This window comes from Antechinus flavipes, chromosome 2 (genome assembly GCF_016432865.1).
Source record: "Antechinus flavipes isolate AdamAnt ecotype Samford, QLD, Australia chromosome 2, AdamAnt_v2, whole genome shotgun sequence".
NCBI classification, from domain to species: Eukaryota; Metazoa; Chordata; class Mammalia; order Dasyuromorphia; family Dasyuridae; genus Antechinus; species Antechinus flavipes.
This window is the reverse complement of record NC_067399.1, coordinates 665,184,638-665,198,437: the sequence shown is the minus strand read 5'-3', so window position 1 is coordinate 665,198,437 and position 13,800 is coordinate 665,184,638. Positions and strand designations below refer to the sequence as shown.

General features: G+C 42.6%; 1 protein-coding gene across 3 annotated transcripts in view; it reads right to left on the bottom strand.

Annotated features, from left to right (window-relative positions):
* Window positions 1-13,800, bottom strand: part of ANK3 (ankyrin 3) — a 347,827-nt gene that overhangs the window by 211,795 nt on the left and 122,232 nt on the right. For all 3 annotated transcript variants that reach the window (XM_051982618.1, XM_051982616.1, XM_051982617.1), the window contains exons 2-5: window positions 11,631-11,732; window positions 10,948-11,046; window positions 10,556-10,654; window positions 891-989 (exon numbers count right to left, since the gene is read on the bottom strand). In XM_051982618.1, coding sequence (XP_051838578.1) covers window positions 891-989; window positions 10,556-10,654; window positions 10,948-11,046; window positions 11,631-11,732 — 399 coding nt within the window. The remainder of the gene's footprint in view (window positions 1-890; window positions 990-10,555; window positions 10,655-10,947; window positions 11,047-11,630; window positions 11,733-13,800) is intronic.

Below are 13,800 nucleotides of genomic sequence, written 5' to 3'. Positions count from 1 at the left end.
TACACATATATACATATATATGTATAATATATACTCCTATATATATCCCTATCCCTATATAATTCCATATTTAGCCCATATATGGTAGGCAATTTAATAAATGTTTTTGGACTGACTTTTTAATAGATGAATCCTGACTGACACTGATGTAATCACATATTGAGCCCCCAAATAGGTTGTAGTTATGAAACATGTATCAAAGTTACAAATGTTACTTCCATAAACTGCTACATAATATTCAGTCATTATTATAATTATACCTTTACTCAGAACTATACAGAAAATACCACCAAACAAACCTCAGAACCAATATTTAATTTAAAAAATTAATTTAATTAAAAAATTGTCACTTTGCAAGCAAAATGCTAAATTTATGAATGTCCTTCTAAACGAATGTAATAAATGTGAATAATGGTTCAATATCTAAATAGAATCAGATATTCACAGATACTATCAAACAAATCTCAGAACCGATATTTAATTTAAAAAATTAATTTAATTTAAAAAATTGTCACCTTGCAAGCAAAATGTTAAATTTATGAAAGTCCTCCTAAACGAATGTAATAAATGTGAATAATGGTTCAATATCTGAGTAGAATCAGGATGTTCACGGAGAGACAATGTGTTTCAAGAAAACAACAAATTGTTTTAAATTTTAATAGCAGGTTTGTTCATGATTCCTTTTTAAAAGATCAGATAAAATCTCTATATTTACTTTTCTCTGCACTCTTAACTAGTAATGTGATAGATTCAGCTATTCACAATTCAAGGCCTTTGTATTAATCTTTCATACTCAGAGAAACATGGAAACAATCTGGCCACGTGAACATAACCTGTGAATTACAAGTCAATTATGTAAAGGAAAGAAACCATTTAGAAGCATTCATTACCTCTGTGGCCAGGCTCTGACTTGCCCCATTATCCAGGAGAAACTTGACGACTTCCAGGTGGTTTTCCTGGGCTGCCATATACAATGGTGTAAATCCATTCTGCAAAGTAAGACAAACATGTCAATTCAGCGCGCCGGAGCCATCCATTTTTCAACCTGCTAGTGTAATGAGTTAAGGCCATCAACCTTCTTCAGGACAGCCAGTCTGAGTCACACTTGATTAGATTGGTCCCCTGGCTGTGGAAGAGGGGAGGATTGTGGTACAGGGACCAAACCCAAAGCCCTGCCAGATTGGCAGAATCTTTCTGAGAGGTAACCTTGGAAAATCCAGCGTAACCCAGCCCGAGACTCAGTTTCCTTTTCTGTAAAATGAAGGGACTTGGACCAAATGGAAGTACCTTCCAGTTTTAAATTTACAATCCTACGGATTTGTCCTCTATCTTGTCAGGAATTAATTCTTCCGGGAGGAGGGTTTGCACACAGCCCAACAAAGTGCGTAAATAAAAGCTAAGCTTTAATATCACTGTTATCTTTTTGAAAAACTAACACATCCCTTTTGTGAAGCCATGAGCATCTACTCTAAACAGGAGATGTACCATTTTCAGGTTAGGGTAGATCTTATTACAAAAAGTCTAGTTAATACAGACTTTAAATTGTAGATAAATTTTCACTCTAAGGATCCTAGATAAATATCCATACCTCCAAAAGTTAGGAACTTCAGTTCTCAAAGCATAGGGTAATATGCATAAATGCAACTTCGAACTTAATTATATATAACTAATTCCCTGTTTCTGTCTCATCTCCTTGAATGCTAAAATAGGCATTAACTTTGAAATGCTTTTATCAGGTAGAATTAGCTACAAGATACTGCTAATTCTCTTGCAGTATTTATTTGTTTCTATTACATCTTTGTAGGATAGACCCTGTATAATTCTTTAAAAAATATCCTTTGAAAATAATACTTAGGCTCAATTTGGAATATTCTTTTCTTTCTCTCATCCTCCAAATATAATTAGTTGCCGAATGGCGTTGATTTTTGTCTTGGTAGAAATAGTGGCCCAAGGGCTGGATCTCAAGTTATGAAGTCCTGGTTCCAAAGTTCTGCCTCTGGCATTGTGACCCCTATTTACGAGGCTGAGATCAAGACTTGCCAGGGTTAATCCCCTAGTAAATGTCTGAGGCGAGATTTGAACTCTGGCCTTCCTGGGCAAGTCACTTAACCTCTCATTGCCTCAGATAATTTTCCGAGATTAAGAGTTATGATGAATTGTTCATATGCTTTGGTGGTAAGAATTTCCATATCAAGACTTGCGAGTATGGACTAAAATCAATGACATCTCACATGGGCATCCTCTACTCACTACTCTGGAGTCAGATGATCTGATTTAACCCTCCCTCTGACTCTTACTGTATATGTGATCTGGAGGAAGTCACTGAATCTGTTTCCTCATCTGTAAAATTGAAAAGATCAGACTAGTTCAGGGGCTCTCGGTCTCTCCTGATTTAGGTCATGGGCTCTCGGTCTCTCCTTTTTGGTGTCTTGGCTGGTGACCCTAGGCAGGTAACTTAATTGTTCAGCGCAGGAATCAAGACTTAAGGGCATCCAATGACAGTCTTGGTATCATGTTTTTAAATGCATGAAGACAAATGCACAGGATTAGAAAGGAGATCAATGACATTGATATGTAGTTAGCAAAATATGAAAAAGAACCCTCAGTCTACCGTGACTTTTACCGTGACTTTCTTTCCAACTTTACACTCTTATGTGACCCTTTGAATAGGGTTAGCCCAGTGGATAGAATACTAGAGTCAGACTTCCTTTGATGTGCTCCACATGGCTAAGCTAGATGCATTTTAACACGTCATCCTTTTTTCCTGACCATTCCCAAGGCAGACTACTCAAAGGACCATTCGAGGAATGGTTGTCTTTTCACACCAGGAGTGGTTTTCCATAACATTCTCCTCCCACTCCCATTCACCCTTTGGGCAAACTGGAGCGAACCTCGCTTAACCAAAGGTTCCTCCCCTCTGTCAAAGTTTGGGGTACTTAAGGACCACGATTTTTTTTGTGAGGACAATTGTGCTCCCGACATTCGGAGAGTTTGGAGACAGTTTTGGGGACAGTTTGAGGAACAGAGAAAAAGCTTGTGAAATAATCGCTCGACAATTAGTTTTTATGGAATTGAATTTATTTTCTTATCCTATGGAGTAGATGTTTATTAACTCTCATTTCTAACAATAAATAAGTTAGAAAGTTCTTTGGCAACAACGAGAGACATCTCTAAGTCTATCCGTGAAGCCCACGAGCTCCTTGGAAAGAGGTCCTAGTGCTGGTCCATTTATTTACTTCACATGGTAATTTACTACCAGACAATAATCCCAGTTTTTGATATGAAGCAAAACTTGAGGAAAAAAGGCAGCCGGTGCACACAGGGGAGGTGACAATAGGAAATGACAGGCTGAAGGGGAAGCTATGGAGGACAAATAAGTTGGTGGCTCAAAAGCATGATGTTTGGGGAGTAATTGGACCCTGGAATTGTTAGCTCAGAGACAGAAGTATAGGAATTTTGGAAAGGGGCAGCCTGAGGATTGTTCTAGATCCCTCCCTCCACCATTCACCACTCCAGCCCCAGCCCAGCCCTCCAAGCACTGTCAAATCCTAATATTTCCACCTTCATAACACATCTCCAATATTCCCCTTCTCCCTTCTGATGCTGCCCACCATCCTACTCTCCCCTCTCATCAGGACTATGGCAATGCCTGCTGGGAGATCTCCTTGCCTCAGGTCTTCCCCCACTCAAGTCAGTCCTCTGGTCAGCTATTACGTTAATCCCCCAAACATAGGTCTGACCCTATTTCATCCTTTTCAATAGCGACCTATGACTTCTGGGAGGAGAGAACAGATCTTCTGACTTTCAAAGCCTGTGATAATCTGTTCCCTTGCACCCTTTCCAGTCTTCTTACATCTTCCTCCCTTCCATGTCCTCTGCCCCAGTGACAGCAGGCTCCTTGGTATTCTTCACACAGGACACTCAATCTCCTGACAGCTGTCCTCCACAGAGGGAACACGCTCCCTCTCTCCCTCCCAGTTTCCTTCAAGTGTCAGCTAGAGTTTCACCTTCTGCAAACTTTTCTCCGGTTCCCTGAACACCAGGACCTCTCTCCTGTTCATTCTCACGGGCTGATGGTGGTCACAATCTGTACCCAGGTATTTGCACGCTGGCTCCTCCATAAGACTATGAAGTCTCTGAGGGCAGGGCTGGCTCGTACCTCTCTCCGCTCTAGCACAGTCCTGGCCCATAAGAGTTACCTGACTGACTCACCAAAGCTAGCATGAGTTTTTGCTAAGAGGCAGCGAACTTTTCTTCGATGAAAGCATTGGATTCAGAGGATGGCTGCCGACTTGCCAGGGGCATTCTGAAAGGCTTTCTGCTAAGGCTGGATTGGGCGGCAGGGCCTCCAGGGCTCTCCAAGTTATAAAAGTTCGTCCCAGTGCACAAGTGCTAAAGGCAGGAGTATGACAGAGAAACAGGTACAGGGACCCATTCAGCACAGCCACCAGAGACCCAAAGTGAACGGGGAAGACAGCCATCCTAGGAGAAGAGGGGGAGTTTGGCATGATGGACCTGACTCATTAAGGTTAGCGTAGATTTAACTCACTCTGTCTATTTGATCCCATTCAAAGGGAGTAAAGGGAAGGAACTCTGGGACAGTGATAATACCTGTCCCTCAGGGCTGTGATGAAACTCAAGGGAGAGAACATATGCAAACCTCAAAGAAGAAGGAAGAAAGGAAGCAAGGAAAGAAGGAAGAAAGCAAGGAAGGAAGGAAGCAAAGGAGGAAGGAACAAAGGAAGACAAGGAGGAAGGAAGGAGGGAGAGAGGGAAGGATGGTAGGAAGGAAGGAAGAAAAGGGAGAAAGAAAAGGAGGAAGGAAGGAAAGGAGGAAGGAAGAAAGAAAAGGAAGGAAGGAAGGAAAAGGAGGAAGAAAAGAAGGAAGAAAGAAGGAAGAGAGGAAAGGAAAAAGGAAGAAAGAAAAAGAAGGAAAGAAGGGCTAGGGGAAAGGAAGGACAAAGGAAGGGAGAAGCATCTATTAGACTCTTACTATGTGCCAGACACTGTGCTAAGTACTGTATAAATATCATCTCATTTTCTCTCTCCATTAAGTTACCTAGCTCCTTATAGAGTTCTGTACATTGTAGTTACTACTACTACAACTACAACTCTTATTATTACTTTGTCTGCTCTGAATAAAGAGTTATCCTTGGAAGTCTAGGCTTCCGTATGGTTTTTTTTTTTTTTTTTTTTTTTTTTATGAACAGAAGCCACCAAACTCGCCCTGATAATCTCTCTCTCCCTGACTCCCGGGTCGGTGTGTTCCTGGTGCCACAAATAGACTTTGACTAAAACAAAACATGGCAGAGCCATCCCTCAGCTGCCGGGGCCCCTGAGGATCCTCTGCAGGCGACGGTAAGGTCAATGGTCTCCCGGTTATATGGAACGGAGCCTCTGAGACATTAAAGATTTAGGGTCTAAGACTTTTAGTTCACTTATGCATTTATGTTATTTACATACACACACTTATGGCTACATCCCACAATATAGAAGCGAACGTGTCTACACAACCACAGTCCTCATCTGGAATCCCCTTGCCACCAATTAAATCCCAGTGAAATCTCTCCTGACCCCCGGATGTGAACCTGTTGTGTTTCCCAGAGAGAAGGCAGCGACTGCCTCCTGTTTGTAGTTTTTGTCCCCAGCGTCCAGCATACAGCCCAACACCAAGCTGGTGCTTCGTGGATACTTGTTGATTATTTGTAAAATAATTTTTTATTTCGTCTCCCTCGGCAAATAAGGAAAAAGAGGCCAAAATGGCAGATCGCCCTGCCCAGGGTAACACCAGATGGAAGAGGTAGGACAGGGATTTGAACCCAGGGCTTCTGCTTCAAATATAATGCTGCTCCTATTCTATCTCTCACGGCCAAATCAGCAAACAAATGATTACTTAGGATGAGCATTAACTGATACCTCTAGCATCTTATGCTTGACTTGTAAACATTATTGGTCTGAATGAAGCAGCTTATTTCTTAACAATTAATCAATGAGCATTTATTAAGCACCTACTGTGTGCCAGAACTGTGTCACCTGCTGAGGATATAAAAAGAGATAAAAGACAGATCCTGCCCCCAAGGAGCTTCAAATTGAATGGGGGAGGCAATGGGCAAATAAATCCAAAGCTAGCTCTATACAGGATAAATTCAGGCTTTTTTTCTAGTCCAAGTGGCCCACTGGCTTCCTCCCAACTCAGTATTCCATCTCTCTACCTCTTTCCTTGAATACCCTGGGCTTGGCTCCCTTCTTGCCTCCTGTCCCAGAATCCTTTGTTTCATTCAAGGATCACTGCCTCCGCTTCTGGTTCTCCTCGTCCGCCCTCCAGTTTATTCTCCTTTCCGATCAGTGTAACTCTGGCCCCTGGGCCACTTCAAAAAGTTTCACGACACATAATTTCTGGGTGATTTAATCATTTCATTAATAATCCCAGCACGTGTTCTTAATAAAAGGAGAATCACTTGGCTCTCTCTTTGGCCAAAGACAATCATGGCGGTGGACTCATGGCTCATATACTCACTGGAAAAGGAGTGTTCCACCACTGAGGGTGGTGAGCAGTTTGGATTGGTTAACAATTAATGAGAGAAGGGCTGCTAGGTGGCGCAGCCCTGAAGTCAGGAGGGCCTGAGTTCAAATCTGACCTCAGACACTTAACACTTCCTGCCTATTGACCCTGGGCAAGTCACTTAACCCCCAATTGTCTCAGCAGCAAAAAAAAAAAAAAAAAATACCCTTAGCCTTGAGAAATCTATTTAAAGAATTTGTCCCCACTCAAACCCTCTTGGGGGCTGTAAACAAGAAGTTAATCAAATCTCATTATCAGTGATTTGAACTTTTAAAATCAGGACTTTAGCAAAAGGGGCCAATTTTGGATCTTTCCAAATCATCGGCTACTTAAAATAATTATTAATTAATTAATAGCAAATTAAAATATAATTATTAACAGTTATCATATAATAGTCATTTCTCTCACACCCTAGAATCAAGCAATCAGTGGACAAGCATCTACTGATGGCTGGCTGAGCGTGGAGCCTGGCGTTCGGTGCTGCGGGCCATTGGACGTCACTTACAGGAGAATGTGAGCCGCTTGAGGGCAGGGACTCGTCCACCTTCGCCCCCAGAACAGCAGCTTTCTGCACAAGTGAGCGAAGGGCTTCATGACATTGCCAGGGCCGGCCTCTGTCTCAAAGACCGGCGATCAATACTGTCATCTGTCCACTATTGATTTTCTTTCCAGGATTAGGACGTCAAAGAAAGTTGTGGGAGTTTGGGGGAGTTTTTTGTGTCTTTTTGCCAGATTTTGCACGGCACTTTCAGTGCCACCTGGACGCTGAGATTTGGATAGGAGAAAAGATTGCCTTTCTTTTCCATGAAACCAAGTTGGAAGGGGCTTCGCGGGGCTCAGCCAAACTCCTTCACTTGACAGCTGAGAACCCAGAGATCAAGCCCCTCGTCTGGGGCCCCCAAGTCTGATTCCCAGCCCGGCCCCCTTTCCTACATCCTTCCGCTCTGGGCCACGCTGTTCCTGCCTCCTTCCGCCCCGGGCCCCGCTGTGCTCATGACTCCGTCTCACAAAGTGGCTTCTGAAGCATCCTTCCCAGGAGCCCCTGCGGACGTGCCTGAATTCAGCCCTTCATTACGGATTCCGGCCACGTAGCAATGCAGGCAGGCGGCCACGCTCCGTGGCTCCCGAGAGTTCCACCCGGCCCCTCCCAGCGTGGGACTGCTATTTTAAGTCATTTATGGGGGATGGGCCTCCAAGAAATGCACACGGACGGCTTCCCTCCTCGTGTGGGTCCGACTGGATCATACGGATCCTCCGGGCACGAATAAAAGGCAGCTCGGAGCTCCGCTGGGCCAAGCCCTTTGTCTGAGTGTGAGGAAACTGAGGCACAGGACTGTGCTAACCACCAGGTCTACAGGGAAAACGAGCACCGGCCCGCCCTCCAACGGGGAATGCCATGGAGATGAGTAAGTGTAAGTGAGCTGGAGAGTCCTGGCTGTGTGAGCCTGGACAAGTAACTTGACTACATTTCCCCAGCTTTCTGCTGTGTACTCTTCCATTTAGCAGTCCTGGCCTCCATGCTGTTCTCCCACAAGAGCCTCCATCTCTGGGCTTTTCTCTGGCTGCCCTCCCCCTACACCTGAAAAGTCCTCACCATCACCTCCTAAGCACCAGCCCCAGAGTCAGAGGACCTAAGTTCAAATCTAGCCTCAGACACTTAACACTTCCTGGCTGTGTGACCCTGGGCAAGTCCCTTAACCCCAACTACCTCAGCAAAAAAACCCCAAAAAACCAAAAAATTGCCTCCTAAAGAGGCTTTTCCAGATCTCCCTTAATTCCAGGACCTTCCTTTGGTTACCTCCAATTGATTCTGCCTAGAGAGACACGACTGTGCGGTCACTGTGATCTCCTCGAGAGCAGGAACTCTATGATCTTACTTTATATGTCCAGTGTCGAGCCCACAGCAGGTGCTTAAATAAACTCGAACCTTCCTGACTTAGATCACATCTGCAGGAAATCAGGCTGGTGGCTGCTCACTGACCCGCCTTTATCTGAGGGGAATAATTCAGGTCTAATTCTCAGGGGAAACCCTTCTGGTCCCCAGCCCTGTGGCTAGCTTCCCCATCCTGAGCACCCCTTGTAGATAAATTAAAGGTGGGTCAATGAGCCGTAGGTTTGCCACTCTATTCTTAGAACTTGGTGAAAGATTCTGTGGGAATAAAACTCCCACAAAGGATAAGATGTGGGAGAGGATTTCTGCCCTTTAATTACTCAGTCACTTCATATACTTCCTGGGCCCTCAGTTTTATCATCTGTAAAGTGAGAGGACTGGATTATATGGATTCCAAGGTTCTTTCTCATGACCCGAGAAATCAAGCATATTCTATTGTCCTATTTTACAGAGGAGAAACTGAGGCCCAGTAGAGAAACCATACAAGAAAGTTATTTTAGAGTATTTGGGCAGCTGGGTGGTACCAGGCTTGGAGTCAGGAGGACTCGTCTTCATGATTTCAAATCCAGCCTTAGATACTTCCTAGCTGTATGACCCTGTGCAAGTCACTTAACTCAGGGTGCCTCAGTTTCCTCATCTGTAAAATGAGCTGGAGAAAGAAACGATAAACCATTCCAGCATGTCTGCTAAGGAAACCCCAAATGGGGTTAACAAGAGTCAGTTACTCAACAACAATAAGAAAAAGTGAAATTACTTGCCCAAGATCACATAATAATAAGTAGAAGAAACAGAATCTGAATCCAAGTTTTCAGTCTCCAAGATCAGTGCTTTTTCTGACTCCAGACACAAATGCCTCCCCACCTGCTCCGTGCACTCTGTCTCTGTCTCTCTCTGAATGTGTCTGTCTCTGTCTCTGTCTCTGTCTCTCTCTCTCCCTGTTTCTGCCTGCCTCTCTCCCTCTCCCCTCTTCTCTGTCTCTCCTTCTCTGTTTCTCTGTCTGCCTCTTTCTTCTCTCTCTCTGTCTGTTTCTGTCTCTCTTCTTTCTCTGTCTCTCTCTCTCTGTCTCTGTTTCTCTATCTCTGTCTCTCTGTCTGTTGGTCTCTCTCTCTCTGTCTGTTGGTCTCTCTCTCTCTGTCTCTCTCTCTCTCTGTTTTTCTCTCTCTGTCTCTTTCTTCTCTCTCTGTCTCTGTCTCTCTGTCTCCGTTTTTCTGTCTTTGTCTCTTTCTTCTCTCTGTCTCTGTTTCTCTGTCTCTTTGTTTGTCTGTTGGACTCTCTCTCTGTCTGTCTCTTTCTTTTCTCTCTGTCTCTTTCTTCTCTCTCTGTCTCTGTCTCTCTGTCTCTGTTTCTCTATCTCTATCTCTCTGTCTGTTTCTCTGCTCTGTCCATCTTTTTCTTTTTTCTCTGTTTCTGTTTCTCTGTCTGTCTGTCTTTCTGTTTCTCTTTTTCGATCTCAGAAAACCAGGCAGTCGTTAGCATGAATCTGGTCCCTTACCAAAGCCTGAAAGTGACTTGTTCCCTTCTACTACTGGTTCTGACAACCATGTGCTTTGGGCTGCTGGGATCACTTGCTGTCCTCTGCAAATCCTCCTATTCCCATCCCCAAATCAGCCTGTTTTCCACCCTCTGCTTCGGGCCAGTCAGCACCATTGGCTTTTCTGAAGTCCACATTACGCGCGAGCTCTTGTGTTCTGTTGAGAACCAGGCAGCTGCTACATTTTCTGAACCCCACTACAGGCCCATTCATTAACAGACATGCTTTCTAAAGATAAGTGGGTTCCTAGACAACTTCTTCATTTCTAAGATAGAGATGATACTGCAGCGGACCTTAAAATTCAGCAGGTTTGGGCAATGATATGGGCTCTTTTTTTTCCTTCTGCCTAGGATTCCATCTTATTTCTAGGTGATATATAAAATGCATGTATGTACCTATCTATATAAGCACACAGGCATATTCACATATGTTTATATATGTTTATACAAGTAAACATGCAAATAGGGAAAAAGTACTCATGTAATTGTACCTATAAAATTGGCTATATACAATCAATCAATAAACATTTATTAGGTGCTTACTGTATGTGAGACACCGTAAGCCTCCTTACCTGAGATTGTGCATTGAGGTTGGCTCCATTTGTTGCCAGTACTTTTACAACTTCTGTCTGCCCCGCCAGAGACGCTATGTGCAAAGCCGTGTTGCCTTTCTGCAAGAAGGAAAGATCACAGCACATTGTTGACATCTTACTATCACATCTGTGTTCTAAGACCTCAAATCCACATTCGATATTTATTGAATAAAATAAATAAATAATAAATAGAGATATTTATCTATCTATAAAAGAGATATTTACAAGTCATAATGGTATAATAATGCTATAATTGTCAGCGGCAATTGATTGGACATGACAGATTATCACTCTAAATCCGGTCTGGGTTTCAATCGTCGGGGACCTTGACGATCGGACAATTAAAAGAACCGTTGCTTGGAGACACTGACCTTTGTTGCCGCATCCACATTGGCATCTCGATGTATCAGTTCAGATACGACTTCCACGTGCCCTTCTTTGGAAGCCAGATGGAGGGCATTCAACCCATTCTGATGAAAAATAATGAGAAAGCTTAATTGGGCATGTTGAAAAATCGTACAATCTACCTGTAATGGATTCTCCAGATAACAAAGCTCACCAATGAACTCATGAGATAATGGCCTACATGTAAATGTCATAAGAATTTTAGTTAGTCAAATAAAGCTCCTAAGATTAAATGATTTCTTATGATCATCAATGAATTTCAGAACGCATTAGAAGACAAATTATCTTGGGATCTGAAAGCTTTGATGTAGTAATTTGTTGTTTTCTGAGCAAATTATTGGTTACAAAGGGGTTTTTTTCCCTTTTTTTTCTAGCGTGTTTGGAGGTGGAATAGAGAAAAAACAGATTTTTGTTCATTAAAAAATAAAAATAAATTTTAAAAAGCAATAAATTTCATATGTCCTGCTATCAAAAACAAAAACCATCTAACCACTTTCTTAGCCCAGCAGAGGAAGACTTTGATACTGACATTGAGGTGGAGGGAGAGGCAGGAAGGTAGAAATATGTTAATAGTAAGCAAATTTTTTTACAAAAAAAATATTCCCAAAGTTGAGAGAAGATATCAAGTTTTGGGCTCCCCAGGCCTGACCTGATTGCAGATGTTGATGTCTACTCCATTCTTGATATAGTCAAGCGCCTTTTCTAAGTTTCCAGCTCGAGCAGCTCTTAGGTAGCTGGCATTTGCATCAGACTGAAAGAGAAAGAAAAAGAAGAGGTTAAGAAATGAGATGGAGATGTTTCCTTTTGCCAGCCTACCTCCCAATCTCTAAATGGCAGAAAAGAAAGATTGGGACACCAGGATGATGGCAAATTTTGTCACTGTTGGGCCCAATGGGAGCGATCAGATGTCCTTGGTGAAAGTCTAAGAAAAACCCAAGAAACAAAGTTCCTTGGAAACTCTAGCTATGGTTGCATAAATATATGACTGTTTTATAGTTATCCTTGAGGTACTGTCAGAAAGATATACAGACCAAAAAAATGAGAAAATGAGGAGAGAGAGAGAGAGAGAGAGAGAGAGAGAGAGAGAGAGAGAAATGGAGAGGAGGAGGGAGAAGGGAGAAGGGGAGAGAAAGGGAGAGGAAAATGGAGAGGGGAAAGGAAACAAATATACACATACAGAGAAAGAGGAGAGGGGGGGGGAAAGGACAAGAAGAGAGGTAAAGCAAGAGAAAGAAGGGAAAGAGAGGAGGAAAGTGGAAAGGAGAAAAAAGAAAAAGAGAAGGAGGAAGGGAGAGAGAAGAAAAAAAGGAGGAGAGAGAGAACATTGACACAATAAAAGATTATTGGAACATGGAAATTAGTGTGACTCTTAGAAAATCCAATTGTAAACAGCCTTCTTGTTTGTTGACCCTATTAAGCATTTAGAAGGCTGACTTCTTAATTGTTATGAACTTGGGAAGAAGTTGATTTTGGAAGGAACTGCTTGTAGACATCTAGAACAGATGTTAAATTCCTTGTGGGAAAAAATACCCTATTAGCCTTTGCATGTTAATGATGTACCTCAATCATTAAACAGACATTAATGAATTTTCTCATTGGAGGCATTGCACCAGGCTCTGAGCGTACAAAGGACAAAAGCCCAAAACATGGACTTTCTATTCTGTTGGGAGGCATGTGCATGCATAGAAATATGTGCAGAATAACTCCAAAGCAGTTTCAGAGGGAGGACATTAGCGGTTAGAATGATCCCGAAAGGCTTCCTGCAGTAGATTGTGCTGGAGCTGAGTTGTAAGGAAAACTGGGGGGTCGAAGATGCAAAGGTGTGGGAGAAGACATTTATTCTCATCATGGGGGATGAGTGCCGAGTAACAGAAACAGGAGATGAAGTTTTGTGTGTGAGGAACAAGGTCAGTTTGGCTCTGAGCTGTCCAAGTTACAGTTTGGAGAAAACTCCGTCAGGAGCACGGACACCCATTTGCCTGGAAACGTGCCTCCTGATGCAAGCTAAAACCCACACGAACTCTCTTGACAGGTTATAGCTTTTCAAAAAGCAGCCAGGAAGAACAGTTTAGGGCACAAAGGGAGACGTGCGTTTTCTTTAGTTCTTTTGGTCACTTGGTCCTGCCCAATACAGCACAAAAGTCATTTTTTTGGAAGACTCAAATAGCTCTCAATCACACAGAACCTTGCGATTTAGAAAAGCTTCCTCCGCAAAATCCCAATTGCTATGGCAGTCCAATCTATTATCAACTTCCATTTTTTTTATAAGTGAAGAAAATGATACTCAGAAAAGTGTCTCCGTCCACAAAGTAAGTCCATGGCAGATTCAGGTTTAAAATCTCAAATTCTCTCCCATTCTGAATCAATCGAAAAGCATCTGTGAAAGACCTATTTTCTATGCATTAGAGATACAAATATAAATATGAAACAGAAAGAATAAAACAATTCCCACTTTTTAAGAACTTAACTTTGAAAATAATGTAGATGTTCCATTGCATTTTATGAGATCAACAAAATCAAGAAGATGAGAGCAAGAAAGAACCATGACAAAATGATGTATATTTGGGGCTTTTTTTTTTCTTTGCTATTCAAACAGTTCATTTGAGTTGAAAATCTGGGATAAAGCACAAAATTAGAGTAGATGAGGCTTTTCAGGCAAGTATCTGGGATTGTAAACTATTCTAATGAGATAGATACCCCAGGATGCATTTGTTATGGAACAGAAGCGAAGAGGGACGGGATGTTGAGAAGACACAGATTAAGTTGGAGCCAGTAGTTAGGTGGAAGAAGGGAAGTGATAAGGGAACTGGCCAAAGGCT